The sequence below is a fragment of the Thamnophis elegans genome, chromosome 7 (genome assembly GCF_009769535.1).
Source record: "Thamnophis elegans isolate rThaEle1 chromosome 7, rThaEle1.pri, whole genome shotgun sequence".
In the NCBI taxonomy this organism is placed as follows: Eukaryota; Metazoa; Chordata; class Lepidosauria; order Squamata; family Colubridae; genus Thamnophis; species Thamnophis elegans.
In genome coordinates this window covers 77,224,317-77,243,321 of record NC_045547.1, presented here as the reverse complement: position 1 = coordinate 77,243,321, position 19,005 = coordinate 77,224,317, and the positions used below count along the sequence as shown (strand labels likewise).

The window sequence follows — 19,005 nt, the reverse complement described above, 5'->3', positions numbered from 1 at the left end:
GCGGTTGTGGTGGTGCCGTGTCTCTGGGGGAGACTCGCCTTTGGGGAAGAGAGGCGAAAGGAGGGATGGGAGGAATGGCAGGGAGGGAGGGGAAAGAAGAAATAGGCAGAAGGAAGGAAGGGGGAAAGGAAGAAATGGAAGGAAGAAATAGGCAGAAGGAGGAAAGGAACGGAAAGAAAAAATAGAAGGAAGGAAAGGGAGAAATAGGCAGAAGGGAGAAATAGGCAGAAGGGGAAAGGAAAGGAAAAATAGGGGGAAAGAAGAAAGGGAGAAAGGAAAAGATATAGGGAGAAGGAAGGAACAGAGGAAAGGAATGGAAAGAAAGAGAAGGAAGGAAAAAAGAAATAGGCAGAAGGAGGGGGGAAAGGAGTGGAAAGGAAGAAATAGGCACAAGGAGGGAAGGAACGGAAAGAAATAGAAGGAATGAAAGGGAGAAATAGGCAGAAAGAAGGAAGGGGGAAAGGAGTGGAAAGGAAGAAATGGAAGGAAGAAATAGGCACAAGGAGGAAAGGAACGGAAAGAAAGAAATAGAAGGAAGGAAAGGGAGAAATAGGCAGAAGGAGAAAGGAAAGGAAAAATGGGAAAGGAAAAGAAATAGAAGGAAGGGGGAAAGAAAAGGAAGGAAGGGGAAAGAAAAAATAAGTTGAAGGAATGGGAAAGGAAAAGAAGAAATAGGCAGAAGGAAAGAGGGAAGGTGGAGTGGAGCAAAGGAAAGGAAGAAATAGAAAAAAGGAAAGGAAGAAATAGGTGGAAGGAAGGGGGAAAGGAAACAAAGAGGAGGAAGGAAGAAATAGATGGAAGGAGGAAAGGACAGGAAGAAATACCGTAGGTGAAAGGGAGGAAAAGACAGGAAGAAATTGAAGGAAGGAAAGGAAGAGATAGGCAGAAGGAAAAGGGAAAGGAAAAATAGGTGGAAGGAGAAAGGAAAGGAAGAAATAGGCAGAAGAAAGGAAGGGTGAAAGAAAAGGAAATGAAGAAATAAGTGGAAGGAAGGGGGAAAGGAAAAGAAGGAAGACATTGAAAGAAGAAGCCGGCAGAAGCAGGGAAAGTAGATTGGAGGAAATGTCAGGAAGAAATTGAAGGAAAGAGAGAGAAATAGGCAGAAGGAAGGAAAAAGAAAGAAATAGGTAGAAGGAAGGAAGGGGGAAAGGAAAGTGGGAGGAAGGAAAGAAACTGAAGGAAAGCAAGAAATTGATGAAAGGAGGAAAGGAAGAAAGGGAAGGACTGGAAGAAATAGGTGGAATAAAAGAGGAAAGGAAGAACCAGACAGAAGGAAGGAATTGTTGAAAGAAAGAAGAATCACGTGGCAAGCCGGGCAGAGTTGCCCCTGGGTTGCAGGGTACAATGGATCGGGGTGGTGGAACCAGACTGTGCCATGCTTCCTTGGCCTTGCCAGGGGATGGGTGAGGACGGAGACAAAAGCAGGTGAGGGAAAGAAAGCTAGAGACAGGGCACTAGAAAGCCAGATGCTGGAAGGGCAACGCTCCTGTGGGACGAAGCAATACTGGGATACCGGAACAAGCACTGGCATAGAAAAGAGAGAACTTGGGACTGGTTATGGCGAACGTATAGAGCTTAAAAAGAGAAGGAAACATACACTAAATAAGCAGACCAGCCCTGTTCAGTCAAGAAGCACCGTTTATTCAATACAATACAATACAATAGCAGAGTTGGAAGGGACCTTGGAGGTCTTCTAGTCCAGCCCCCTGCCTAGGCAGGAAACCCTATACTGTTTCAGACAAACGGCTATCCAACATCTTCTCAAAGACTTCCAGTGTTGGGGCAATCACAACTTCTGGAGGCAATTTCTGTTCCACTGATTTAATTGTTCCAACTGTCAGGAAATTTCTCCTCGGTTCTAAGTTGCTTCTCCCCTTGATTAGTTTCCACCCATTGCTTCTTGTCCTACCCTCAGGTGCCTTGGAGAATAGCTTGACTCCCTCTTCTTTGTGGCAACCCCTGAGATATTGTAAAACAGCTATCATGTCTCCCCTAGTCCTTCTTTTCATCAAACTAGACGTACCCAGTTCCTGCAACTGTTCTTCATATGTTTTAGCCTCCAGTCCACTAATCATCTTTGTTGCTCTTCTCTGCACTCTTTCTAGAGTTTATACAATACAATACAGTACAATACAATACAATACAATAGCAGAATTGGAAGGGACCTTGGAGGTCTTCTAGTCCAACCCGCTGCCTAAGCAGGAAACCCTACACCACTTCAGACAAATGGCTATCCAACATCTTCTTAAAGACTTCCAGTGTTGGGGCAATCACAACTTCTGGAGGCAACTTCTGTTCCACTGATTCATTGTTCTCACTGTCAGGAAATTTCTCCTCAGTTCTAGGTTGCTTCTCTCCTTGATTAATTTTCACCCATTGCTTCTTGTCCTGTCTTCAGGTGCTTATTCTTGAATAAGGGCGCCTGGACGATCCTATCTGTCTTCTGTGGGATCTGGCTTTCGTCCTGCCTGGTTGTTTCACCACTCACAAGCCACAACAGCCCCCCCTACCCCCCATACTAATGGGTCTTCCAGTTGGCCAAATGCCAGATGTGAAACCTTGGCACTAAAATCCTTCCCAGTGAAGGAACGGCTGTCAGGTCTGACCAAGGGAGCCAAAACAAATGCTGAAAAATTAAGGGGATAAAACAAGATCAACCCACAGTTGGAAAAAAAAAGGCAAAATAATATTTGATGGGTTCTTAGACTAGAACGCATTTTTTTTTTTTTTTGCAATTTAAGGAGATTATGTCAAGTACAAAAACAAAAGATGAAATGAGTTTTACTGACGTAAAAGGAGATTTCTAAAGGTCATAGAAACATCCATTTAAAAATCCTTTAAAAACCCAAGTATTGCTCAGTTTTTAATGGATTTCTTCCTCTCCCCATAATTGCCAGTATTCAAGCCGCTTTAAAATCCTTCACAGTTAAACATGAGCGATGCAATTCTTGTGTGTGTGTGTGTGTGTGTGTGTGTGTGTGTGTGTGTGTGTGACAGCTTTGTGGTTTTTGCCATTCAGCTTGTCCAAAAACTATTCTTAATTACATGAACAGGTTGAAACTTTCCCTTATCAACTGGGCAACGCTTGTAACCCGGAGGACAAGTTCATTTTCTTTGGCTCATGTGCTTTTCCAATTTATAGAATGAACCTCTCCCACTTTTCATAATTTGGAATACAGGTAATCTTCAACTTACAACCATAATTGAGCCCCAAAATTCTGTTGTTAAGTGAGTTTTTTGCCCCATTTTACAGCCGTTTCTGGCCACCGTTGTTAAGTGAATCACTGCAGTTGTTACGTGAGTAATACGATTGTTACGTGAACCTGGCTTCCCCATTTCACTTTGTCAGAAGATCCCAAGAGGTGATCGGGTGATCCCGGGACGCTGCAACTGTCATAAATATGGTTCAGTGGCTAAGCGTCTGAATTTTGATCATGGGATCGTGGGAATGCCACAATAGCCTTCCATGTGAAAAGGGGTCATAAGTCACTATTTTCAGTGCTGTTGTAACTTTGAACGGTCATTAAATGAACTGCTGTAATTGGAGGACTACTTATAGAAGATTTCTACCTGGAGTGGGAATAACACTTAGAAGGGATCTTGGAGGTCTTCTAGTCCAACCGCCTGCTCAAGCAGGAGACCCTATACCAGTGGCTAACATTTTTCTCCTCTCGTGCCAAAATTGTGCGAGCATGTGCTATCGCACACATGTCCGTGCCCACACCCACAATGCAATGTGCTTTCCACCCTGTGCATGCGCACGTGACCTCCCCCTTGGCATGCATGCGTGCACATCCCCAACACGGCCTACTCAACCGCCTGCACCACAGGGGGGGGGTTGCCCTCCTCAGGCTCCTGAGGCTTTCCTTGAGCCTCCGAAAGGGCGAAAACGCCCCCCCCCCCGGATTCCAGAGGCCCTTCCTGAAGCCTCCTGGCACCAAAAACTTAGCTTGGAGGAGGGGCCCGCACCACCGTGCTTCCTATGCCCCCCTGTGCATGCGCGCGACCCTCGTGCATGCGCACACATATCCATGCGCAGCAGAGACCGGAAAATCAGCTGGCCGGCGGGAGGTGCGCACACAAGCACGGTGGAACTGACCTGGCGACGGCTTGCGTGCCCGCATAGAGGTCTCCGCGTGCCACCTGTGGCAAGCGTGCCCTAGATTCACCATCAAGGCCCTATACCATTTCAGACTGTCTAGACCAGTGTTTCTCAACTTTGGCCACTTGAAGATGACTGGACTTCAACTCCCAGAATTCCCCAGCCAGCGAATTCTGGGAGTTGAAGTCCAGACATCTTCAAGTTGCCAAGGTTGAGAAACACTGGTCTAGACTCTTCTCAAAAGCTTCCAGTGATGAAGCACAACTTCTGAAAGCAAGCAATTCCACCGGCTAATTGTTCTCACCATTAAGAAATTTCTCCTTAATGTTCTAGGTTGCTTCTCGCCTTCGTTAGTCTCCATCCATTGTTTCTTGACCTGCCTTCAGGTAGTTTGGAGAATAGGTTGGCCCCTTCTTCTTTGTGGCAGCCCCTCAAGTATCGGAACATCCCTATCATGTCGCCCCCCCCAGTTCTTCTCTTCACTAGCCCTGACACCCCCAATTCTTGCTTGTTAAGCAAGACACCCCCCAATTACTCTTCACTTGTGGATATTAAATCCTGACTCACTGTGTTAGTGCCTGTCCTGTAACCATGAAATGACCCATAATGTTTTTTTTAATCAGGCAAGATTCTAAAGCTTCCCTAACTTAATGGCTCTTCCTTGAGCATTGGTGCAGCTTTAGAAAACGGCACATTGGGAGACACACTCATGCACGGAGTAGGCATATTGACAGGACTTAAAAGGAGGTAGAACTGGTTAGACTCGCTCCCCTTCCGCCCACCGTTCCCTTTCTCAGCCCCACGTGTTGATTGAGCAAGCGAGGCGCGGAGTCCTCTTCTGTACTCTTCCTTCTTCCTTTTCAGTGTCCCTGGGCTCAGGTGGACCGAAAGATCAGGCTTAAAACGGGGCCGTTTCGACCGCAGGAGGCATCAGCCAACACGAGAGGCAGAGAGAGGTAAGTAGTTCCCTCATCTGCCAGGGTACTTTTCCTTTCTTTCTTTCCAGACTTTTTAAAGTCCAGCCAGGGTTGCATCAAAGGGAGAAAGACAAAAAGACCCAGAAACAAATAGAAATCCCGACTTCCAAGTAGCCATTTTAGCAGTGTTTTGAGAGAGGAGCGTGTGCCTAACTTCCTCTGCATTTTATGTATTGGAATGCAGCTGCGAATCCTTTTTGCATTTCAAAGAGTCAGCGCTGGCTATGCCCTTCCTTTTGCGGATGCTGTTCAGCACAGTTACACGCAGCCGAGAGCTAGTAGCAAGGAGCCCGTTTGTTTGAGGGAGATTTTGAAGGTTTAGAGTTACGAATTCAAGAGTATTTCAAAATTGTTTTGTTTCTTTGGTTCATTTTTCCCTGCAGACGTTTTCAAAATATTCTTAAAATTGCATAATATGCCACTTTAAAAAGAAAGAAAGAAAAGGAACGCATACTTGATATACACTTCAGATTGGATTAACAGAGTTGAAAGGGACCTTGTAGGTCATCTAGTCCAACCCCCCATCCAAGCAGGAGACCCTGCACCATTTCTGACAGAGAAAGATTCCACTGATGAAGCTTTCACAACTTCTGAAGGCAACTTCTGTTCCATGGGTTGATTGTTCTCACTTAACCTGGGAAAAGCAAAAAAACCAATTCCACTGACCAAATCCAACCCATAATGGCAGGCCTGTTATCAAAAGTGTACAAAAGAGACCACAAAACTTTCAGCTTCGTCAGACAATATGCAGCGGGAAGCCGAGGGTTAACGACCGTTGTTCAACTCTTGCCTTATCATTTGATAAGCAATTGTGCCGCCCAATATAAATATGACCTGAGAAACGCACCCATTTACCACTTTTAACTACCTTCTGTATCAGGTGGACAGCTAAGAGCCGAGGTGGCGCAGTGGTTAAACGCAGCACTGCAGGCTACTTCAGCTGACTGCAGTTCTGCAGTTCGGCTGTTCAAATCTCACCGGCTCAGGGTTGACTCAGCCTTCCATCCTTCCGAGGTGGGTAAAATGAGGACCCAGACTGTGGGGGCGATATGCTGACTCTGTAAACCGCTTAGAGAGGGCTGAAAGCCCTATGAAGCGGTACATAAGTCTAACTGCTATTGCTATTGCTATTGCTATTGGGTGATGAATCAGGAGGAAAAAAATGACAGATGTCACTGGAAGTCATAGCCTATTAAAGAATGAATGTTTGTGAAAACTGTTTATTGCCACAGCTAATACATTTCGAGGATCTTGAGCTGTAAAAAACAGTGTTAACTGTTGAACTGTTTATTAAATTTATAGGCCGCCCAATCCTGGAGGACTCTGGGCGGCTTACAGAAACAGAATCAAGAAAGATTAAAAACAAGACAAATTTAAAAAGACACAACATGCACCCAATCTAAGCGGGGCTGGACCTCAATCCAGAGGTCAACAGCCCCAGGCCTGCCGCAATAACCAGGTTTTAATAGCTTTCCGGAAGGCCATGAGAGTGGGTAGGGTCCGGATCTCTGGGGGTAGCTCATTCCATAGGGCCGGAGCGGCAACAGAGCTCACTCGCCCCCCCCCCCCCGTGTTCCTTACCTGCTTTTAAAGCAACCGGGCCAACTGCACATGTGCACAGCATGAGGTTCCTGCGCGACCTCCGCCGAGCAGCTGGGTGTCGCAGGGCGGTGGTGTGCGCATGTGTGCGCAGCGCACGTGCCCGACTAGGATGCTCGCCCCCGTGCGCAGCATACTGGTTGTGACAGGATCTGGAACCCGCCATTGGACTAAACGCCAAAGGCACACAGAACGCTGTTCCCACCAAAGTGGCCCCTATTTTTCCACTTGCATTTTTCATGGGCTTTCGAACTGCTAGGTTGGCAGAAGCTGGGACAAGTAACAGGAGCTCACTCGGTTACGGGGCGCTAGGGATTCGGACTGCTGAACTGCCGACTTTCTGATCGACAAGCTCAGCGTCTTAGCCACTGAGCCGCAACGTTGATTCGTGGAGCGCACCTAGATGAACTGGGTAAGTCTAGTTTAACAAAGAGAAGGACTAAGGGTGACATGATAGCAGTCTTCCAATATCTCGGGGGCTGCCACAAAGAAGAGGGAGTCAAGCTATTCCCCAAAGCTCCTGAGGACAGGACAAGAAGCAATGGGTGGAAACTAATCAAGGAGAGAAGCAACTTAGAACTAAGGAGGAATTTCCTGATAGTGAGAACAATTAATCAGTGGAACAGCTTGCCTCCAGAAGTTGTGAATGCTCCAACACTGGAAGTTTTTAAAAAGAAATGGGATAATTATATGTCTGAAGTAGTGTAGGGTATTCTGCCTAAGAAGAGGGTTGGACTAGAAGATCTCCAAGACCCCCTCCAGCTCTGTTATTCTGTTACTTTATCAAGGTGAAAAGTCTTCACTCAAGTTTCTAAGAAATACAATGACAGTGCTAAGCTAACCTGCTTGCCAGGTGGTGAACCTCCATTCCTTAACTGGTTTGCATTCCAGGTGCGTCTCCTTGTGTACATACATATTGGCATATTTGCAAGCTGTGCTCCCCTGTTAGGAATAGCAAGCGATGTACCTAGTTTGCTCAGGGGCTATTATGCCAGATGTTGGTAATGCTTCCAATCCCACTTACTTAGCTACTAGGTACTTTATTCTTGACATGAAAGTAATTTGGAGGACACTGGAGTCCCAGAATATTATTACATCGCCTCTCCCTGCTCTCTGCCCTTCATACGTTTGTGTGTGTGAGAGAGAGAGATTTAGAACTGAATTAGTTCTACACACAGTTCTTACACACACACACACACACACACACACACACACACACACACACACACACACAGTGTTCATATCTCTTTAGTCTGCCTAGGGTTTGCAGGGAGGCAATTCATTCTTTCCGTGTTTGTCTCCTCTTCTGTCTCTCGTGTGTGTGTGTGTGTGTGTGTGTGTGTGTGTGTGTGTGTGTGTTTATAAAATTTATTTGCCACCCACCTCATATCCAATGAGTCTAGCCGGCTTACTACATAAGGATGTTGTTTTTTTTAATCCTGTCTTTTATTATGCTCTGTAGTTAAGGCACCAAACATTTATTTATTTTTATTTCGTTGTTTGTATCATGCTTTTATTATTTTTTACAAACAACCCAAGGCAGCAAACATATCAAGCACACTTTCCTCCTCCTATCCCCCCCCCCGCAAACGACAATAACCTGTGAGTAGAGAGAGACGGGGGGGGGGGGGCGGACTGGCCCAAAGTCACCCAGCTGGCTTTCATGGTGAAAGCAGATTTAGAATTCACCACCTCCCGCTGTCTAGCCTGGTGCTTTAACCATTAGACTAAACTGCCCAAATTCACATTACATCAGGGCTAGTTTTGAGAAAACCGAGATCCAACTCCTTTTCTAAATCCGCACACCCAGAATTTTCTAAGACCTCAGCCTGCCTAATCTCTTGTCTTAGTGAACGGTGTGTAAAAATCCTGGTCGGGATTTCCCCCCCCCCCCCTAGCAAACGATTTAGAGTTAGAATAACTTTATTGTCACTTTGAGTATACACTAATCGGCATACACGAAAATGAAATTTCGTTGCATCCATTTCAAGCGTGACACCCTTGAAATGACTGTTATGTTTCCTGTGGTTACATGGATTTCCTCACCACCCCTATTAAACTTAACTCGGACGACCAGATGCAAATTTCTAAATGCTACTGGGGTAAGCCCTCTTGGTGCCACAGATGCACAATACTTCCTGTAAACATTTGAAAAGTGGGGGAGGCATGTCTGCACTCTCCCGATCTTGGCCACAATGCTGCATTCATTCTCATAAGGTAAAGATATAACAAACTGAATTAAACAAAGGCGACCGTTTATAGGTTGAACAGATAATTGGGTTGCCTTTGTTATCTTCTGGACCTGGTTAACCTCTTCCCTCAAGAGAAATCCAAAGGCTTCCAGCATGTTTACAGATCCCTCACATCCTGGGCATAAGTTGTTTCAACTTCTACCAGCGGTGGGTTTCAATTTTTTTTAGAACCTCTTCTGTAGGTGTGGCCTGCTTTGTGGGAGTGGCTTTGTGTCCGAGTGGGAGTGGCTTGCTGGCCATGTGACCAGGTGGGAGTGGCTTGCCAGCCATGTGACTGGGTGGGCGTGGCCAACTTGTTAAACGTGGTGAAACTCACTTAACAACGTAGCAACTTAACTCTTGCTTAGCAACCAAAATGTTGGCTCAGAAACTCTGGCATTTGAAGCACGCAAGTCTTAAAGCTGTCAAGTTACAAGACCCTTGCACCCCTAACCCTTTAGAAGAAAAACTCCCAGGGGTGTTCAAACTTGACTGCTTTAAGACTTGTGGACTTCAACTCCCAGAATTCCTCATCTCGCTCTTCATCTTGATGATGTGCGGACGGGCGGGGGGGAGGGAACTGGAACCGGTTCTAAACGGCACTGTAGATTTGTGAAACCTCTTCTATAGAAGAGGTTAGAACTGGCAGGAACCCACCCCTGACTTCTACCCTCAAAATGACGCTATAGAGCGCTGCACACCAGAACAACTAGACACAAGGACAGTTTTTCCCCCAACGCCATCACTCTGCTAAACAAATAATTCCCACAACACTGTCAAACTATTTACTGAGACTCTATTACTTATATTATTCTCATCCTTCCTAATAGCTATCTCCATTCTACTTATGACTGTAACCTTGTTGCTTGTATCTTTACAATTTATATTGTTTTACTTTTTTTCCTAGTATGATTTTGATCGCTTATTTAGTATCCTATGACTATCACTAAGTTGTATTTTACGATTCTTGATGAATGTATCTTTTTTCTTTTTAATGTATACTGTGAGCCTGTGCACCAAAGACAAATTTCTTGTGTCCAATCACACTTGGCCAATAAAGAATTCAATTTTCTTCTCTTCTCTCTGTTGTACAAGGACCAAGGGCTTGGAACTCAAGAAAGGAGATTCAGGCTGAACATGAATAGAATCAGTGGTGGGATTCAAATAATTTAACAACCGGTTCTCTGCCCTAATGACCATCTGGGTAGGTGGGGCTCGGTGGTCATGTGGCTGGGTGGGCATGGCCAACTCAAGGTCACTCAGGTCGATGGACGCTTCACCTTAGCTGTTACAATGTCATAAGGGTTAACCAGAGAGGCAGTTTCTGTAAGCAGGTCAATAAAGATTAGGCTAGAAACAACACCAAGATGTTTCCTTCCTGCCTTCCTTACAGGATTAGCCCTGTGAAGTGGAAAAAAACCAAAAGGAGATTTCTTCTAACAACCGGTTCTCTGAACTACTTAGAAAGTTACCAACCGGTTCTCCCGAATAGGTGCAAACTGGCTGAATCCCACCACTGAATAGAATTTCCTGATGTAAGAGCTATTAAATCATGAAACAACTGCCTAGGAAGTGATGGCATCCTGTGATTCCCCCACCCACCCATTAGGGCTGGATGGTTGAATTGCTTTTGGAAACATTTGGCAATAAACTTTGGTTCTTAATTTTCATGTGGCTTTTCAATTTTTATAGATGTTTTGTGATGCTGCAATGTAACAATTCTGTTGCTGATAGCTGGCACAATGCAACCTATATATTTCTAGAAACCTCTCTCCTTGAATCAATGATATTTAGAGATTTGTGCAAAATAGCTGTGGCGGGGGGAAAAAAATAACTTCCTTGCAAATTATAGAACAAATCTTTTAATTAAGGACTATTTTATACAAATCTGATTTCTAACTTTTAAGGGCATCAGCAAGTTATTTCCTAATAGATTTTCCTCATTTGTTGAACTGTTGCTGAGCACAGTTTTAGTGCGAGCTATGGATTTCCCCAACAACCTTCTACTAAGCCCACATTCTGCTAGCTTGGCTCATCGGCAGAAGAACAGCAAATAACTTTCAGTTGATATGATGTAACTGATGATATGACGGCATGATGTAACTTGCACCAGAAGGCAAGAGAAAAAACAATGGGTGGAAATTGATCAAGGAGAGAAGCAATGGAATGGAGGGAGAAGAAAGTTCTTAACAGTGAGGACAATTAGCCAGTGGAACACCTTGCCTCCAGAAATTGTGGGTGCTCCAACACTGAAAGTTCTTAAGAAGAGATTGGAAACCCATTTGTTTGAAATGGGTATCCTGCTTGAGCCAGGGGTTGGACTAGAAGACCCCCAACATCCCTTCCAGCTCTGTTCTGGTTGATTGGTTGACTGATTGATTGACATTAGCTTAATGCTCGACGTCCTCAAGGAGTTTTTGTTGAGTTTGGCGAATAACATAGTCTCGAGATTCAGCACATCCTTATAAAACAAATAAAACAACAACGTCAACTCATCTAGCTTAATAAGAATGTCAAACCGGCTGTATGTTTACCTTTTAGGCAGTTCTCTCTGCTACTTCAGAAGCTGTTGGTAGGAGTGGTTGCAAAAAGAATTCATCACAAAGAACGGTTCTAATCTGCTCTGTCTTCTTTCGCTCTTCAGCTCGTGGGCTGCGTTTTGAGACTTAACGAAATGGCAACTTCATGAAAACCCGTGAAGATGGACAGTCCGAAAAGGCGTGTTGCTCATCGGCAGAAAGATCCAGAAAGCAGCAAAGTAGAAGGTGACTCGGGAAGCCAGTCGGATGTGTTCGCCAAAGCACACGAATTCTTTCGGATCTGCGATGTGGAAGGGAAGGGGTTTATTGCTCGCCAGGACATGCAGGTAAATTGCAAAAGGTAGATTTATGTAAGCATTTCATTCGTTTCTCAAGGAACCATTTACCCCTCCTGTTTGAAGTTATAGTTGGGAACCAGCGAGAGTGAATAACGTTTTTATTCTCTCAACTTTTAAAAAAAATTATAGCCGATTCTTGGAGATTGTGTGGACATGTCCCTGCAGTTTACGTGGCAAAGTTTTCCAGAAATATTTTGCCATTACCTCCTTTTCTAGGGTTGAGAAAAAGCGACTGGCCCAAGGCCGCCCGGCTGGCATTATGCCTAAAGTGGGATTAGAACTCACGGTTCTAGCCTAATACCTTAAATCATCACACCAAACTGGCTCTACCACTTTATTACTTGGCTGTAAATTAGTTCCACACAAGAGAGATAACACACAGGATGAAGGATGTAAATCTACCAGGAAGTCCCTTATGCGTATTGGCTTATGTATTGTTTAAGTAAAATTGACTGTCAAGTGAATCTGGCTTCCTCATGGACTTAACTTGCCAGAAGGCCACAAAAGGCGTTCCCATGATCCGGGGAGGCACTGAAACCGTCATAAATGCAAGTCAGTTGTGAAGCGTCTGAATTTTGATCACGCGACCATGAGGATGCTGCAATGGTCTTGAGCAGGCGTGGGTTCCTACCGGTGTTGCTACCGATTCACTTTGCGTGCGCTTCGTCATATCTGCAGAATTTTGTGTCACTGATGGTTATTTAATTTAGACACTGGATAGGTTCCAAATTTCTTTGGTATCTTTCTAACCGTGTCTGAATCCAGAGGTTATCTTAGTAAGACACAGGCTGAAATCCTCATGAGTTAATGAGGCTTATTTCCTAATTTCGTATTGTTCGGAGTATAAGATGCACCCTTTCACTCCCCAAAAGAGGGTGAAAATCTGGGTGCATCTTATACACTGAATACAGCATTTTTGGCCTACAGAAACCCCAGCCCCCTTTGCAAAAACGGACATGCAGCGGGTTTGGGAGGCTTGCAAAGTGCTCCTGGGGGCTGGGGAGGGCAAAAGCAAGCAAAAAATGGGCCATTTTTTTGCTCATTTTTGCCCTCCCCCCCCCCCCAGCCTCCAGGAGCACTCTACCAGCCTCCCAAAGCTCTATATGCCTTTTTGGGGGCAAAAAGTGGGCTGTTTTGTGAAAAATGGGCCATTTTTAGCTTGTTTCCCACCCAAAGCTCTGCATGCTCTTTTTGTGTGCAAAAAATGAAGCATGCAGAGGGTTTGGGAGGCCTGCAGAGTGCAACTTTTTTTTTAAATTTACCTCTTCAAAATCATGGTGAGTCTTATAGTCCAAAAATATGGTAGATAGTTGCAATCCCACTGGGTAAAAAGAAAAGCAATCTTCTGTTCACCTAAATTATTTGTCATTTTTGTTTTTGAGATCTTTTCAAAACTAACCTTTTAGCAACGTCCATGTAACTGAGGAAAAACATTGTCGTTTTAGAGACTCCATGGTGAGTTACCACTTGCTCCTGAAGAGCTGGAGAAAGTATTTAACACTCTGGATGCAGATGGCAATGGCTCTCTTACTCTAGAAGAATTCACTACTGGATTCAGTGAGTTCTCCATCCACATCATGCTTTAGAAGTAATTCACTTATCTGTCAATTCCTATTCTGGTGGTTCTTTTATGCGTTCATTTATATTATTGGAGTTCTCATCTCTCTGTAGCATAACTTGATCTAGAGGAAAACCAATAGCAATAGCACTTAGGCTTATATACCGCTTCCCAGTGCTTTTAGAGCCCTCTCTAAGCGATTTACAGAGTCAGCCTATTGACCCCAACAATCTGGGTCCTCATTTTACCCACCTTGGAAGGATGGAAGGCTGAGTCAACCTTGAGCCAGTTAGAATCGAACTGTTGGCAGTGGGCAGAATTAGCCTGAAGTACTGCATTCTGACCACTGTGCCATGAGGAAGGAGAATGAGAAAGGGAATGAGGGAGGGAGGAAGAAAGGAAGGAAGAAATGATAATAGCACTTAGACTTACCGTATATACTCAAGTATAAGCCGAGTTTTTCAGCCCACTTTTTGGGCTGAAAAAAGCCGCCGGCTTATACTCGAGTCAGTGAAAAATTTGCCCGAAATGGAGGAGAAAAAGGGGCGGGGCCATGCCGCTGGGTGACGCTCGTGAATGGCCCGGCGCCCCTGTGAGTTTCCCTTCCCTCTGTGTCAGTTTGCCGCGCAGCGCGCACCACACCATCCCCCCTCCTCACGTTCTAATGTAATGCAGGGCTGTCTTACGATTCCCCTTCCTCCCCCTCCTGCCGCTCTGCAACGATGTCCCACCTCCTCCTTGTTATGGCAAGCAGCCACATAATGATGTCCCAGAGCTAGTTTACTGTTTTTCTTTGAAATAAATATTCAAAAACATTATTGGTATCTATTTTTATTTTTGAAATTTACCGGTAGCTGCTGCATTTCCCACCCTAGGCTTATACTCGAGTCAATAACTTTTCCAGTTTTTTGTGGTAAAATTAGGTGCCTCGGCTTATATTCGGGCCGGCCTATACTCGAGTATATACGTAATACTTCTCTAAGCGGTTTACAGAGTCAGCTTATTGCCCCCAAACAATCTGAGTCCTCTTTACTCACCTCGGAAGGATGGAAAGTTGAGTCAACCTTGAGCCTGATGAGATTCGAACTGCTAAGTTGCAGGCAGATGGTGGTCAGTGGAGGTAGCCTGCAGTACTGCACTCTAACCACTGCGCCACCGCAGCTCATGGGATCCTTTAATTGAGACATTCCTTTCTTTGGGTTGCTTCATTGCTTCATTGTCCTCACTGTCAGGAAATTTCTCCTTACTTCTTCTAGGGTTTTCTCGATCTCTCGATCGATCTAGAGACCTCTGGATCTCTCTTTAACAAGTTTCCACCCCATAGCAGACAAAATCCCATCGGAAGGGGAGTATAATAAAGAAAATATTAGACTGTGCAGAAATGAATAGGTTGACATTGAGAATAAAAGACAAAGAGGAATCAGTGTACTAACAGGACATGGGGGTGATTTTACGAGTGGCTTGAAAAAAGGTATAAATAGAAAGAAAAATAAATATCTCAAGACGACACATGATTAAAATAGGGGAGGGGAAATAAGAAAATATAAAAATATAAATATACAGGTGGAAAAATGATATTGACATATGTTAAATAACAATTATAAGAATGTATATCTAAGAATGAATTTGAAAGGAAAAAACTTTTTGCAAAAAAAAAAAAAAAGTTTCCACCCACTACTTCTTAGGCCCTCTGCTGCTTTGGAGAATAAGTTGACCCCCCTGTTCTCTGTGAGAGCCCCCCAATACTGGAAGACAGTCATCATGTCTCCCCTAATCCTTCTCTTCGATAGGCTAGGCTTACCTCATTCCCTTAGTTGTTCGTGCATCCTACAATTCTCTCTGTTTACTTTCCACATTTAACACACTGTGGATTCAGTTCCTTCCTATATCCTGGATGACTAATCCCCCAGCCTCGGTTGGGATGGCTTAGTTTCTTTCTTTCTTTCCTTCCTTCCTTCCTTCCTTCCTTCCTTCCTTCCTTCCTTCCTTCCTTCCTTCCGCCACAACCAGTTGCTTTTCTCAGAAGACATCCCAAAGGACCAAAGTATTCAGCAGTGTCCTCTTTGTTATCCAACCTCAAGGGACAAGGCTCACTTTAGTATAGGGGTGTCAAACTTGATTTCATTGAGGGCTGCATCAGGGTTGTATTTGACCTTGGGGGGGGCGTGGCTAGCTCAACATCACTCATGTTGGGGGCATCTGTGCTAAGGCAGGATTTCCCTCACACCCTCCCTCCCTCTCATAATCTTCCTTCCCTTTCCCATTCTCCTTTCTTCTTCCTTCCCCTCTTTCCATATTTTTTTCCTTCTTTGCTCCCATCCAGAGGTGGTATTCAGCAGGTTCTGACCAGTTCTGGAGAACCGGTAGCGGAAATTTTGAGTAGTTTGGCGAACCGGTAAATACAACCTCTGGCTGGCCACGCCCTCATCTATTCTCTGACTCCCGAGTCCCAGCTGATCGGGAGGAAATGGGGATTTGGCAGTATCCTTCCCCTGGAGTGGGGAGGGAATGGGATTTTACAGTATCCTTCCCCTGCCATGCCCAACAAGCCGTGCCCACCAAGCCACGCCCACAGTAAAAATGTTTTTTTTTAAATACATTTTTATTTTCAAAACAAACATACAAATCCTCCTTTTTTACATACTGTAGAAAGTGTATCAGTTGGTTACAAAAGGCTTTTGTGCAGCTCCTCCACCATCATCAAATATAATTCATATTAATTCTAATATCTTAACTCGGATATTTATTATATTACCATCATCATACCTCCACTTTTATTTGACTATGATTATTTAAACGTCCTTCATCATAAAACATACCAAGATTTAATACATAACCACATACTGGCATTTCATGCAAAAATGTTTGAATCCCACCACTGCTCTCTTCCCATCTTCCCTTCTTTTTCTTTCTCCTTCCTCTTTCCCTTTCTCATTTCTTGCCCCTCCTTGGATGCTCAGGTGCAAAAGGGAAAACATTTCTCCTTTTGTTCTGTTTCGCTTTTAGTTGCTTTTGCTAGCCGTCTTTCAGCAAAAACTGAGCTCGGGGTTGGGGTGGGGATGGCAGAGAGCTGCAGGAGGACGTTGCAGCCAAAAACGGAGGCCAGAGGGGTGGGGTGCATCCCTTCCGGGCTCCGTTTTCGCTGGCAGAGACACCGCAAGCTGGTCCTACCCTGTTTCCAGGGTGGCCCGCGTGCCAGATCTAAGCAGTCTGTGAGCCGGATCCGGCCCAGGGGCCTTGAGTTTGACACCTCTGCCTTCATAGATGCTTAGCCTGCAGCTCAATTATAAGTATCTGGGTGATTTAATGGAGATTTAAACAGTGATCGGTGATTTAATGGAGACTTTAATAGAGCTTTTATTGCTAGAGGTGCTCAATAAAAGTGTTCACGCCATGAGATGCTGCCAGGCCATTTAAGCGACCCGGTTATCTATTTGTCATCCTGTATATCGAAAACCTAAGTCCTTCTGCTCTTTTGGAAAGATTTAATATACCGGTAGTCCTTGACTTACGACCACAATTGAGCCCAAATGTCCATTGCTAAGCGAGACAGTTGTTCAGCGAGCTTGGCCCCGTTTTTCAGGCAGTCCTCAACGTCCAATCGCAATTGAGCCCAACATTTTATGTCGTTAAGTCAGAAATCTCTTAAGTGAGCTCCTGTCCCATTTTGCAACTTTTCTCGTTTGAGTGAATCACTCAAGTGGTTCAAATAACGCAGTTGTTATTGAGCCCCATGGTGGCGCAGTGGTTAGAGTGCAAGTACTGCAGGGCTACTTCTGCTGACTGCCAGCTGCCTGCAATTTGTCAGTTCAAATCTCACCAGGCTCAAAGCTGACTCAGCCTTCCGTCCTTCCAAGATGGGTAAAATGAGGACTCAGATTGTTGGGGCGGGGGGAAGGGAACAATAGGCTGATTCTGTAAACCGCTTAGAGAGGGTTTTAAAAGCAGTGTATACATCTAAGTGCTATTGCTATGAAGTGAATCTGGCTTCCTCATTGTCTTTGCTTTCACACGGTCCCAGTGACCCTGGGATGCTGCGACCAGTCATAAATGTGAATCAGTTGGCAAGAGGCTGAATTTTGTTTACGTGGCCATGGGGATGCTGCAACGGTCGTAAGCGTGAAATGGTCATAAGTAACTTTCAGGGCTGTTGCAACTTTGAACAGCCATTAAACGAACTGTTGTAAGTCAAGCACTACCTTATATTGGAAGAAACGTCCATCTGGATTCAGTTCCAAGTGGGGAGAAAGACACTGGAAACATGGAGGCTGTTTGGAAAGATGGTTTTAATGGTGGACAAGGACCACAATGGTTTGAGATGCTGGGCAAAGATGCTGAGAGTGCCCTGGTTTTATGCCCTCTCTGGGCGCCACAACTGATCCACCCACTCCTGTGCAAGAAATGCACTCTGATTGGTGGTCAGATTCCCATGGGGATCATGCAGGGGTAATTCTGTAGGCTGTCCTAAGCTTGGTTGACTCTTGCTGGGTGATGATGTAATGAAAGGTCTTTGGAATTCCTATTATGGCTCTGCCTGAAGTAGGTAGATCTTTGTAATGTAGAATAGACTGGCTCAGGCCTTAATGGCCCATTGACAAAAGTGGGTGGGTTGGGGGCAGGAAGCTGCAGGGAGCTGCTTTGTCTTTAAAACATGTTTCTCCTTTTCTCTCACCCAGGGAAATATAATACTCTGCCTTTTTAATATTTCCTAAAATATTTCATTTTTCTAGGAGAGAGGTGGGTGCTAACTTCGTATACCTGGAAACAATTTGTAGAATTTTAATGTTCTTCTGTTGCAAACTTTATCAGAAAATGGAAATCATGAGTAGTTCAGAGATCCAGTAAATACCGCCTCTGACAGGCCCCGCCCCCGTCTATTCCCAGCCTCCCACGTCCCAGCTGATCCGGAGGAAATGGGAATTTTGCAGTAACCTTCCCCTGCCACTCCCATCAAGCCACACCCAACAAGCCACACCCACCAAGCCACACCCACCAAACCACGCCATGCCCACCAAGCCACACCCACCAAGCCACGCCATGCCCACCAAGCCACACCCACAGAACCAGTAGTAAAAAAAATTGAATCCCACCACTGGGGAGCGAAGCTATTCTCCAAAGCACCTGAGGGCAGGACAAGAAGCAATGGGTGGAAACTAATCAAGGAGAGAAGCAACTTAGAACTAAGGAGAAATTTCCTGACAGTTAGAACAATTAATCAGTGGAAAAAACTTGCCTCCAGAAGTTGTGAATGCTTCAACACTGGAAGTTTTGAAGAAGGCATTAGATAACCATCTGTCTGAAGTGGTGTAGGGGTTCCTGCCTCAGCGCGGGGTTGGATTGGAAGACCTCCAAGGTCCCTTCCAACCCTGTTATTATATTATATTAAATCTTTTTTTTTAAACCTGCAGGCCAGTTTTTGTCTGGGAGGAAGGAATCCTTTGCTGAGGTCAGTGAAACTGGCTTTCACCCTAAATCGAAAGAAAGCGTCGCGGCCGACAATGAAGAAGAAGAACAGTTTTCAAATCTCGTGGAACAACTTGGAGCCCAGAATATCTTGAAGGAGTAAGTATGGCTGCTGAAGGCAGTGGAGAGGCAGAAGAAGCGCAGAAACGCTGTCCTTCTGATTTCTGCTGTTTTGGCCTGGGAAAAGGTCAGGTGTG

The 19,005-nt window shown here is 44.9% G+C and overlaps 1 protein-coding gene across 1 annotated transcript in view; it reads left to right on the top strand.

The window, feature by feature from the left end:
* The first annotated feature begins 4,971 nt into the window (after positions 1-4,971).
* CRACR2A (calcium release activated channel regulator 2A) overlaps positions 4,972-19,005 on the top strand; it is a 55,426-nt gene continuing 41,392 nt past the window's right edge. Inside the window, exons 1-4 of the mRNA XM_032221796.1 lie at positions 4,972-5,058; positions 11,554-11,775; positions 13,233-13,344; positions 18,754-18,907. Of these exons, the coding sequence (XP_032077687.1) occupies positions 11,611-11,775; positions 13,233-13,344; positions 18,754-18,907 (431 nt within the window). The 5' untranslated portion in view covers positions 4,972-5,058; positions 11,554-11,610. The remainder of the gene's footprint in view (positions 5,059-11,553; positions 11,776-13,232; positions 13,345-18,753; positions 18,908-19,005) is intronic.